The 12,421-nt window shown below is 48.3% G+C and overlaps 1 protein-coding gene across 2 annotated transcripts in view; it reads right to left on the bottom strand.

Moving 5' to 3' along the window:
- LOC119963293 (glutamyl aminopeptidase) overlaps positions 1-12,421 on the bottom strand; it is a 116,514-nt gene that overhangs the window by 15,614 nt on the left and 88,479 nt on the right. The window contains exons 11-16 of one of the 2 annotated variants that reach the window (XR_005460071.1): positions 11,129-11,199; positions 8,607-8,737; positions 8,433-8,488; positions 2,888-3,038; positions 2,707-2,780; positions 2,515-2,615 (exon numbers count right to left, since the gene is read on the bottom strand). Coding sequence is in view for 1 of the 2 variants with exons in the window: in XM_038792158.1 (XP_038648086.1) it covers positions 2,514-2,615; positions 2,707-2,780; positions 2,888-3,038; positions 8,433-8,488; positions 8,607-8,737; positions 11,129-11,199 (585 nt within the window). In the remaining variant the exon portion in view is untranslated. Of the gene's footprint in view, positions 1-2,513; positions 2,616-2,706; positions 2,781-2,887; positions 3,039-8,432; positions 8,489-8,606; positions 8,738-11,128; positions 11,200-12,421 lie in introns of both variants that reach the window. The other variant, XM_038792158.1, reaches the window with a different exon arrangement.

Below are 12,421 nucleotides of genomic sequence, written 5' to 3'. Positions count from 1 at the left end.
GTAACATTTTTAAGTTGTAATGTGACCCCAACCCACTATCAGAATTGTGCATAGTAACCATGTCCTGTTCTCAAGAGGTGAGAGACTTTACTATAATCTCTAAATCCGACTCTAAGAGTGCAGATTGAAGCCGGAGTTAAATTTAACACTAGCCGATGAGATTCCTGGTCTCGGAAAGATGGCAGCTAAATGTAGATGGCAGCAGTTTGATCAAGCAGATAAATGCTAACATTGCTCATTAGTCAAAAAGGAACAAGGCTGTTTCACCCAGCCCCTCAAACAAACTTTCTGCCATGATCTTTGCCAAATATGGAGGATTATAATGGCCTTCTACTATAGGCATTTCCAGCCAGCATCAAGCTAACCTGGTGAGTGGTTCCACCTCTCTGGTCAGAAACAAAGTTGGAGGGGGGTGGGGTTGTTTTCCCAGCCCACCTGCCAGAGGCTGTAATCCAGATGACCTGGTGAATTAGGCGTCAAAAAACAAGTTTCACGCCGGTCGTGAAATGCGTTGCGAGTCACCCAACCCATCCTGCTGACCCTGACAAGGTTCCCGACAGCCCCAATGAGGTTCGCAGTCAGACTGGCGGGAACATGCAAAGTGGTCATTAACCCTAATTTAAATTTAATTTATGGGCAGAACGCCCAATTCACCTGCCCCCTGGGATTCTTCTCCAGCCCCCCAGTTGGGAGTACTGCAGTCATGAATTGTCGCAAGTCCTGAGAAATGGGGACCTGGCAACTTGTAGTCCGAGCGGTGGCAAGGGGATGAGTGCTCTGCCCTTCTGAAGGGCAACTAGGGATGGGCAATAAATGTTGGCATAACCAACAATACCGTCATCACCTAAATTAATTTTTAAAAATAATTGCCCCCAGGATGCCAAGGGGGTCCTTCATGGAAGGTGGGGGTCAGGGTGGTGATGGGATAGAGGGCTCAGGTCAGGGGTCTTTGCAGTGATGGGGGTCATTTGGCTGGACTTCCCACCTACAGCCTTTAAACGGTCTGTCAGTACCTCAAAATTAAAGTTCTCTTACAATAAAGTGAAAGTGTTCGCATCTGTAGCCCTAATGCCTTTAAACTGACTCTGTAGCTTGTCAAGTTCAAAGATCTATGAGATGAAGGTAAAAGTATTCCCTTTAATATGGTGGAAACATTTGAAATGTTTGTATTATAAATAATTTCATTATCTTTTAACTTATTCAAGTTTGCCTAGAAGCACAAAAGCTTTAAACTGCATTATTTACATTCAATTTCATGGACCATTGCCTTTTACAAGATATTTGATTGACAGTCCAGGCAGTTTCAAAGCAAGGTTAAGGTTGTATATTTATATAGCTGCACAGGGGATCCATTAACACAGAGGAGCAGTTGTTATTCGAACCATAGTTTTTTCTAAGAGGCTCTTTGGTCTCAAGAGCTTCCATCACGTTAAAAAGAATCCTTTTAACTTCATCTCACAGATCTTTAAATTTGACATGCCGGGAGACAGTTTAAAGGGGTTATGGCTACAAATTTGAATACTTCCACTTTATTATCAGAGAACTTTATTTTTGGCTTTTTAAAAAATAAATTTAGAATACCCAATTAATTTTTTCCAATTATGGGGCAATTTTGCGCAACCAATCCACCTACCTTGCACATCTTTGGATTGTGGGAGCGAAACCCATGCAGACATGGGGACAATGTGCAAACTTCACACGGACAGTGACCCAGGGCCGGGATCAAACCTGGGTCCTCAGCACCATTAGGCAGCAGTGCTAACCACTGCGCCACCGTGCTGCCCTTATTTTTGGCTTTTAACTGACTGTTTAAAGGCTGCAGATGGGAAGAGCGGCAAAATGACTCCCATCACAGGAAACACCCCTCACCTGAGCCCATCTAGCTCAGCACCAGCTCCACTGACTCCCACCTCCCATAAAAGACCCCCCTCGGCACTCTGGAGCCAATTGTAGGGAAGGTACACACCCCTTGGAGTGCAAGATGGGTGGTTGGCACTAAGGGGTCGTGCTTGAAGGGGGGAAAATCATCGGGCTGGCTGAAGTGGGCAACTGAAGTGGGGGGCGGTGGTCAGGGCTTGCTAGTGATGTGAGCGTGGGGGCCCTGCCAGCGATCTGAGGGTGAGATGCAGTGACATTCTGAGATTTCTGAGGAGCTGGACCTGTCAGAGAGGTTGGATGCCCCCTTTCCTCAGGTCCAGTGAGAACTCTGGTGAGCCATTGAATGGCACAGAGAACCCGTTCCTGGATGGAATATTTTCCAAGTTCCATCAAGTGGCACATTGTGTTCAATCCGAGCGCCAGCGAGCATCAACTGGTGGAAAGTCTTCAATGGAACAATTGCATCCAAAGCCTCAAAAAGGTAGGAATGAGGTGCTGTCAGTAAATTAAGCAGGACCTCTGCCTGCCCGGGATTTCCATGGTAACTGCTGCACCCCCACATTGACATAAAATCTCACACAGTTCTCACCACTCCCTCCCTACCTCTCCATAAATATCAGAGCCAGTATACTCACTTTTTTCCATTTGTCCATTCTTTAAATAATTCAGATACATTCGATAATGCATTTTTATCTCCCATCCGACATGCAAGCCCCAAAGCGACTTCCCTCAATAACCTGGGCATATACCAAAATTATTCTCGAGTGAGTTTATACAATCTAATGAATGCCGTGGTTCACAATTGTTTTTCAAGGAAAAATTGCAAACCTGTTCAAATGGGGACCATCATCTTTCCATCCAAGTATTTGTGCAATGGGCTGAATTTGTTTATTCCAATAATTCTGCAAAAGTAAAAATGTCAATTTATCTTCACTTTCAAGGAAAACATGTAAGCCAAGTATTTCAAGTCTTTTTATTTAAATCTGTCATGGTATTTATTTCAGCTCACCTGGAACTTTGGGTAAAGATACTCATCAGCTTGAAGCATGTCCCGAATATACGCACTGGCTGAAATTGCTTTCGACCAAGGCAAATAATGTGTTTCATTCTTCAGATATTTTGTCATGTTTAAAGCTACAGAGTAGTTCAGGAGAGTCGCTCTGGAACAGTTAGGCAAACCATTAAAGGATTAGTAATGAGAGTTCTGGCTCTGATACATTTTACTCACGTCCAATGCAAAGTTTGGTTTTGTGTGTCATTGGCAGTACAAGTGTCACATGCTGCAGCAGCCTTTTTGTCAGAGAATGTTAGGAGCTGTCAGAGCTGAGATGACATGCAGCTATCTTTTAACATAAGAAATAAGTAAGGTATAATGTAGGAATAAGTCAAAGTTGGGCCAAAGTTTAGCTGTCAATTCATGTGCAAATAAATAAAATATATTATGAATAGAGGACAAAAGCTGAAAAGAAATTGGTGAACATAGAACAGTACAGCACAGAACAGGCCCTTCGGCCCTCGATGTTGTGCCGAGCAATGATCACCCTACTTAAACCCACGTAACCCTTATACCCGTAACCCAACAATCCCCCCATTAACCTTACACTACGGGCAATTTTAGCATGGCCAATCCACCTAACCCGCACATCTTTGGACTGTGGGAGGAAACCGGAGCACCCGGAGGAAACCCACGTACACACGGGGAGGACGTGCAGACTCCACACAGACAGTGACCCAGCCGGGAATCGAACCTGGGACCCTGGAGCTGTGAAGCATTGATGCTAACCACCATGCTACCAATAGGTTCAGCAGGATACGGGGTGGGGATGGAAACTTTGGGGTAATGGTTAACTTCGATGAGGGCACAGAACGGGTGTCAGAAGAATGATAACTATTATATGCCTCATCTGGATATCTCTTCCATGTCTCTGCTTTTTGATTTCAGATTCCCACTCTCAGCATCAATCTCACTTCAGGTATAGCAGAGCCAGTTTCAGAGCAATGCTCTCACAACTATGCTGCAATAATTGGACAAAACTTCTTACATTGGCAGAATTTCAAGGAGAGTGTTTACTTGCTATTTCTACCAATATTGCACTTTCAGAAAAAAAATGCTTTAACTAGAATTATGATCAGTGGAATGTTCTTCCAATGTGCTCTAACTTCAGAAGTGAGATAATCCCACTGCTCAGATCAGTCATACTTGTGATCCAAGAGGATTGGAGGGTTGGCAACGTGTTCAGAAAAGGAAATAAATAATTTGGTAACTGTAGATCAGTTAATCATTGGTAATGGCTTCGAGGGGCCATAACATGGAGCAAAATTAATGCTCACCTAGCAAAACAGCTGGGTTCCTGAGGCAACAAGTATAGATTTGTAAAAGTCATCATGTTTGACAAATCTCGTTCTTCCATGAAATAATAGAATGGTTTGAAAAAAGAGATGCAGTGGATATTGTGTAAATGGATTTTACAAAGTGGTTTGATAAGGTGCCAAACAGGAGTCTTGTCGATTTAAAAAAAAAACTGCCTATGGCATCAAAGGGAATATGTTTAGCACACTGGGTTAAATCGCTGGCTTTGAAAGCAGACCAAGGCAGGCTAGCAGCACGGTTAGATTCCCGTAACAGCCTCCCCGAACAGGCGCCGGAATGTGGCGACTAGGGGCTTTTCACAATAACTTCATTGAAGCCTACCCGTGACAAGAAGCGATTTTCATTTTCATTTTTTCAATATGGTGACATGCATATGCAGTTGCTTAAAAGACTGAAGATAGAATAGCGGCTAAGAGATAGACTTTTTGTTGTGATAGATTTAAGTACTGTTGTTATCCAGAAATTAGTGTTGGAAACATTGATCTTCACAAAGAGTAAATTATTCAGCATATCAAATTCTGCAGTTAGCACAAAATAGAATGCGGGATTCTCTGATCCTGAGGCTATGTGTTGACGCCGTTGGAAACACCATCGCGTTTCCAACGGCGTCAACATGGCCTCAGGATCAGCAATTCTGGCCCCTACAGGGAGCCAGCATGGCACGGGAGCGACCCTCGCCGCTCCAGCTGTTGATCCGGCCTCAACTGGGTGCCGCGAGGTCCGCGTATGCGCAGTGGCACCGGTACCAACGCGTGCATGCGCAGTGGCTCCCTTCTCTGCGCCAGCCCTGACACATATCGTAGGGCTACAGTGGCCGGCGTGGAAGAAAGGAGGCCCCGATCGCAGAGTGACCCCCCCCCCCTCACAAGCTGAGGTCTTGCCAGCTAGGAACAGGTTAGAACGGCGCCAGCGGGACTCGGGTTTTTTGTTACGGCCGCTCGTCCCATCCCGGGCCCAGAATCGCCGGGTGGGGGGGGTGCCCTCGCAGAGCGGCCCCGGGCCGACGCCAACCGCGCCAGCATCAATTCTCCGCTCTGCGAAGAATCATGTCCCGGCGTTGGGGCAGCGTGGCGCGATTCGCGCCGATTCTCCGCCCCGGACTGAGAGAATCCCGCCCCAGAGTATAGTTTACTGTAAAGTAGATTCTAGATGAGCACAGGAAGACATAGGTTGGTACATTGGTCAGATGTTAGATGAAATTTGTTGTGATACATTATTGGATTAGTGATGATTAGAAATATACACTAAGCGGTGTAGTCATGATCTAATTGAATTGTGCAACAGACTCAAGAGGCTGGATTTTCTACTCCAGTTGTTATGTTCATTTGAGTGGTTGGCAGACATTTAGGCCAGCACTTTATGTGGGGGCAGGGGGGTTGCAAGGACAGACTGCTTGCCCCACCAATAGGACAGTCGGTTGACAGCCTACACAAGCCTGCCCTTCAGCCACATTGTGCTGAAGTAGGGCTAAACTTGCTGAGCTAAACTCTACCCCTCAATGGAAGGTTATCCTGCCCTTGAGAGCTGCCAGCCAATATGATTGACCAGCAGCTTTCGCAGTACCTGAGCTCAGTAGTGGGTGCTGCCTGGGATGTAGCAGGGGGCATAAAGATGCGTGATGGCTGCTGCAGAAAGGGCTTTTACATTGGGGACAATCCAAAAACTTAGGGGGGTGGGGGTGGCTGGTTGGAGGGCACATGGTGAAGAGGGTGGGGGTGGGAAATAATGACACCTTGGAAAGGGGGTTCCCCCAGTGCAGTGAGGGTGCCTCCTAAATGTGGTGCCCTGGCTTCTTTCCGGCTGTTTTCATCTAGGCCCCAAAAAACAGCCAGCACACTCTTTCCCACCAGCCCACACCAACCCTACAATGGCATGGGCAGCATATTATTTCAGTCAATAGGTTTACTAACAAGCTTAATTGACCTTTAACTGGCCACGTGAATATGGTGGGCAGGCTGCCAATTTTTGCACCCACCCACATAGCATGTTATAGGGGGTCAGCTCAAGTGTGAATGAGAATATGGTGGGCTAGCCACCTGACATACTTTAAGTGCCACCCCGTGCTGAAAATATGCCCGGCAGGGGGCATGAAATCCAGCCCTCAGAAATTCAGATCTATGAATGTTTAAAAGTAAGGGAACTGTGACTAAAACTGGGGAAGGAAGTCATATGCAACGCTTACTTTCATAAACAGAGGCACTGCGCAAAAATATGAAAACAAGGTATTCCGAAAAGCTTGGTGACATAAATGGGGAAAAAAACAATTGACTGGTTGGTGAACTGATAACTGGATGAACAAATATTTTCTCTTTTATGGAGATGGTTATTGGGACATTAGTTGCTTTTCCAGAAACAATGGTGGAAACAGAATTGACAGTAAAAAATTTAAAAGCAAAATGGATAAAGATTTGAAAAATATGCAAGACAGGCAGTGGGACTAAATGGACAACTCTTTCATAGAGCAGCAGGAGACTATGAAACGCTGGTTTGATAATCAAAGTTTTGCACATGGGAAATAGGAGACCGGTGATTGAAAAGGTTGTGAGTCTTTGGAACTCTCTTCCTGAAAAGGTGGTGGAAGCAGAGGGCGGAATTCTCCGCTCCCCAGGTGGCGTGGGAGAATCGTGGGAGGGCCTCCCGACATTTTTTACCCTCCCCCCCCGGCATCCCCAGTGATTCTACCCACCCCTCCCCCGGCTCGGAAAAATCGCCGCTCGCCGTTTTTGTTGCCGAACGGCGATTCTCCGAGCCCGATGGGCCGAGCGGCCGGCCATTCACGTCCGTTTCACCACGGCAGCAACCACACCTGGTCGCTGCAATCGTTAAACGGGCGCCAGATGCCCGTTTGGGGCATCTAGGGCCCCGATTGGGACGGGAGTACCGCGACTGTGCTCAGGAGGGGACAGGCCCGCGATCGGTGCCCACCGATCGTCTGGCCAGCGTCCAAAACGGACGCACTCTTTCCTCTCTGCCGCCCGGCAAGATCAAGCCGCCACGTCTTGCCGGGCGGCGGTGGAGAAAGACGGCACCGCGCATGCGCGGGTTCGTGCCATATGCACGCTGATGTCATCCGCGCATGCGCGGGTTGGAACCGGCAACCCGTGCATGCACGGATGACATCAGAAAAGCGCCGTTTCCGCGTCATTTCCGGCGCGACAAGGTCACAGCCGGGAACGACGGGGGCCCGCTCCTAGCCCCCCGGTGGGGGTGAATTAGGTGCGGGGAGCGGGCCCCGAGGCCGTCATGAAGCTCGGCCGATTTCACGGCGCCCATCCCGATTTTTATCGGGAGCAGAGAATACCGCCCAGAGTCTTTGAATACTTTGAAAGCAGAGGTGGATAGATTCTTGGGAAGCAAGGGATGATATGTTGTTTGGGGGTAGGCGGGATGCAGATTTTGAGGTTACTATCATATTAGCTATGATCTTATTAAATGGCGGAGCAGGCTGGAGGGGATGGATGACCTACGCCCGTTCCTTGATCATATGAAAGTCTAGCGGAAAACCTGTCCACCAATTCCCTCTCTGAATTAATCTTCAATGTACACTTGCATAAAATACATGGGAACCTGATTAGATGTACAAATTGGAGTCCTACAACTGTTCGAAGATGCTGACACTTTCAAGGAAAAACAGAGACTTCTTAAAGTTGCTCCCATTGGTAAAAGTTTAAAAGGAAAAAAGCTTTCCTGGGACAAGGAGGATTTCTCTAAGCTTCACAATATTTTTTTGAGTCATTCTTGGTATTTGCTCCCCAAACAGGTCCTACTTGCTGGCTGGTCACATGCAATATCTGCCTAATTTTCTCCCAGTAAAATATGTTTGGTGCTTGCAGCTCATTTAGAAACTGTTCAGGAGGCTGAAACTTGGAGATTGTTTGGATCTCCCAGTTGCTTCAGTAGTTAGGCAGCAATGATACAGTGCCTATTCAGTACACAACCTGAAAATTTCCCAGTATGATTCAAGAAAGATGATACCCAATTGGGGCAAATTTAGTCTTGTGCTGTGAACCTTTGCTCATCAGGAACAGAGTTGAAATTTTCCAACTCTTGTAATTATCAATCCGGCCTGTGCTTTGATCAACCCCATCGGGATGGTAGGGCAGTGTCAGAACTCACAGCATCACTAAGTTCTTCCCGTGGAAACATTCTCTGCAAAATTCTAGAAAAAAAATGAGTAAAATACCTTGCAAGTGAAAAAGCGTCATCAATTAATCCTGTACGATCAGCAACTGAAAAGAACTAAATGGTGATGCATGTTATACAGAGTTTTGTTCGCAGATCTATGTTTACAGAAAATGTACAATTTCAATGTTTGCACTTTGAAACTTAAGATGAAAGGAACAACAGTTATCCTTACTTCATAGTCCACTGTCAACTGATTGATGATTTTATCCCAGGTTGTTGCTTCATAATCGACACGATAGAACCCAACATGGTCTGTGTTTATTTTCAGTAATCTATTGGCTGTGTCAGAGGTTAAAGTAATGCCTAAAAAATGATCAAAGAAGAACATCAAATGAATATTGTTTACCGATATTCCACCAAAACAGATAGGGTGGAGCAATGCCGTGAGCAAAAGTCTTCTCTTTATGGGAGAAAACTCTTACTTCCTATATGCTCACCATTCCTCTACCAGCAAGTTCTGGTTTTTCCCAATCTTTGACCCTATGATCTGCTGACTTAATTCATCAATGCACATTAATGCCTCCCATAAGAGTCTTTTTTTCTTATTTTTGGCCTTCCTTTTTCCTGTCTATGGTGAAGTTTTGCAGATTTCCTCCCAGCCTACTGAAACAGGTATCACGAAGAAAGAAATTTAGGGATAATCTTTCCTTTAATTTTCCATCCCTATAGGGATGGACCACATGGCAATGCCCAATAATGGCACAATTCTGACACTGAGACATTCTTTTAGTTTCCCAGGGGAGCGCCAATGTCATCTCTCTGCTGCAACTCTGCATCCAATTTCCAATGAAAGGCAAATAGGGAGAATCCTGCACTTTTCTGATTGCCAACTTCTGTCCTTCAGACATAAAAAACATGAATTTCTGACCTGGTTGGAGATATGAAGTTGGATGTTAACTACCAGACATGGAAGCCTAAGGAGTAACTAAACTGTCTGTGACAAACAGAGGGAGGCACATTTGACCTTAATGGCTTGATTCCTGTGAGGGAGAGGGGGAGAGGGGGTGAGGGAGGGAGAGGGGGAGAGGGAGGGAGGGAGAGGGGGAGAGGGAGGGAGAGGGGGAGAGGGAGGGAGAGAGGGAGGGAGGGGGGGAGAGGGAGGGAGGGAGAGGGGGAGAGGGAGGGAGGGAGAGGGGAGAGGGAGGGAGAGGGGGAGAGGGAGGGAGGGAGAGGGGGAGAGGGGGTGAGGGAGGGAGAGGGGGAGAGGGAGGGAGGGAGGCACGCCGCTGCCCCCAAACCCCCCCACCACCCCTACCCCCTCCAACGCCCCTACCCCCCCCACCGCACCTACCCCCCTCCCCACCACCCCTACCCCCCTCCCCACCACCCCTACCCCCTCCCCACCACCCCTACCCCCTCCCCACCACCCCTACCCCCCTCTCAACGCCGCAACCCCCCCTCCAATGCCGCAACCCCCCCCCTCCAATGCCGCAACCCCCCCTCCAATGCCGCAACCCCCCCTGCAATGCCGCAACACCCCCTCCAACGCCGCAACCCCCCACAACGCCGCAACCCCCCCTCCAATGCCGCAACCGCGCCCCCCGCAACCCCCCCCCCCCCCCCACTCGCCCTCGGACACTGAACGGCGTCAACCATCATCAATGACGCCGTTTTAATGACATCAATGACATCCGGGCCGGAGAATGGTGAAAGAAAAATATAATGACATCCCGCCAGCGCCAGCTGTTTTCATAGGCTGCCGGCGGGATTTGCACAACGCCAATTTTTGGCCGGTCGGAGAATAAAAAACCCGGCGGGAGCGGGATTAACGCCGCTGCCGGCCGATTCTCCAACCCTGCGTGGGATCGGAGAATTTCGCCCTCGATCTGGCCATTAGGGGGACGGGCATGTCTTAATTCTCTGCAACTTTCATGGAGTCTTGCCAAGTTAGCAGTGATTCCACATTCCACTGCCTGTACTGTGAACAACTTTTCCAAATCTACATAAATCGTTTGCTCCAACATCAAATAAACAAAGAGCTAATTAACATGATAGTTGACTCTTTTTTTGTTCCATAGAATCATAGAATTTACAGTGCAGATGTAGGCCATTCGGCCCATCGAGCCTGCACCGGCATTTGGAAAGAACACCTTCCACCTGATCCCCGAAACCCAGTAACACCATCCAACCATTTTGGACACTAAGGGCAATTTAGCATGGCCAATCCACCTGACCTGATTATCTTTGGACTGTGGGAGGAAACCGGAACACCCAGAGGAAACCCACACAGACACGAGTAGAACGTGCAGACTCCGCACAGACAGTGGCCTAAGCTGGAAATCGAACTTGGGACCCAGGAGCTGTGAAGCAATCTTGCTATCCACTGTGCCCCCGTGCTGCCCATTACCTTGCAATGAGACAATTTTATATTCAAAAGCTCAGAGAAATCAGAATAATTCTGCTGATGACGCTCAAACCTGGCAGGCTTGGGGCCAATTTCGGCATTTGCACTACAAATTGGGGAGGCCTCAGCTGCTGAGGGATATGTTGGTAACTTGGGCTCCATGAATGCGTGGGCTTCCAGGGGTAGAGTTTCAGTTTCCTATTTGGATGTTGCTTTCCATTCTCAAAATTAGCATTTCCATGCCCTGCAAAGCACTTTCTGAATTTATTTCAGATTTCCAGCATTTGCCATTTTGGTTTTACCAAAAACCTAAAGGTTGCCATCCCCCCTTTCTTTTATCTCATACATACTGTTTGAAGTTGAGTTGAAAATGGTTTCATTTTTTCCATTCAGCCACTTTATGGGGATGTTCCATTGGTAACTGAAATTGAAAGGTTAGGATTCAGTCATTCTGAGAGATTTGCTGTATTATTTTACCAGGGTATTATGCATTGTGCTCCTGTACCTTTCCTGCCTTGTTCCTTCCAAGCTATAATACACTCTCATACCTTATTTTCCTCAGCACCTTGTTTCCCCAGGCATGGTGAAAAATCAAAGCTGAGATTTTCTGAACGGGCAAAATCCTACTGGAAATTAGAGAACGATAACTGGACAAACACATGTAAGTGACGGACAGGAAGAGATCAGCTGGTCCATCAAGCAACTTATGCACAGCATGACCTCTGCACTCACCATCCTCCCCCCCCCCCCCCAACCCGTCCCCAGCCATTCATTAAAAGTGAAGCAGGAGGGCAAGTGTGGAGAGAAAGCAGGTTATTCAGAGATTTAACACTCCTGCAAATTCCTTTTGAAACCCTGAAGGTGATCAGACAGGTTTCAGAAGAAACTGGTTGTTTCTCACTGTCACTCGCCCATGTGTTATTCAAATCCCAGCAGTCCAGCACTGCCTTTCTGTTTTGCTGAACAAAATCATGCTTCTGGGCAGTGAAACCCCCCCCCCCCCCCAGTGCCTGGCCCCCTTTCCCCCTTTCCCCATCCCCCCCATTCCCCCCTTTCCCCCTTCACCCAGCCCCCCTTCGCCCACCCCCCTTCCCCATGAGACAGGGATTGGCCCGGCCTGTCGGGCATGTGACGCCCCCACTCAGTGCCAGGGCGACCGCAAGACAGGGATAGGCCCGTGTGCCGCAGGTGGATGTGCATTGGAGGGGTGGTGTTCATGCGTGTGATGTGAGGGTGGTTGGTGGTGGGTGGGTGGTGATGGGTGGGTGGGGTGAGGGTGGTAGGTTGGTGCCATACTGTGCTGCCTGTGCCCATACCCGGCGATTCCCACATACCCCTAGTCTGTGAACCAGGTGGCTATCAACCCATCCTGTGCCCGCTGGCCCAGCCAGTAACGGTGGCAGCCTCCCGTCCATGTCCAGCCCATCTGTCCTGTACATTTCCCCCATCCTCCTCATCTGGGGAGGCCTGCCCTTCGTCCTGTTGCTCCTCCCCTTCCCCCTCCTCTGCCTGCAGCACATCGCCCCTCTGCTGGGCTATGTTGCAGGATGCAGCAGACCACAACGACGCAGCCGACCCACTCCGAAAGGTACTGGAGGGCCCCTCCAGAGCGGTCTAGGCACCTGAAGCGCATCTTCAGCAGC

This window comes from Scyliorhinus canicula, chromosome 3 (genome assembly GCF_902713615.1).
Source record: "Scyliorhinus canicula chromosome 3, sScyCan1.1, whole genome shotgun sequence".
In the NCBI taxonomy this organism is placed as follows: Eukaryota; Metazoa; Chordata; class Chondrichthyes; order Carcharhiniformes; family Scyliorhinidae; genus Scyliorhinus; species Scyliorhinus canicula.
This window is presented reverse-complemented; position numbering and strand designations above follow the sequence as displayed.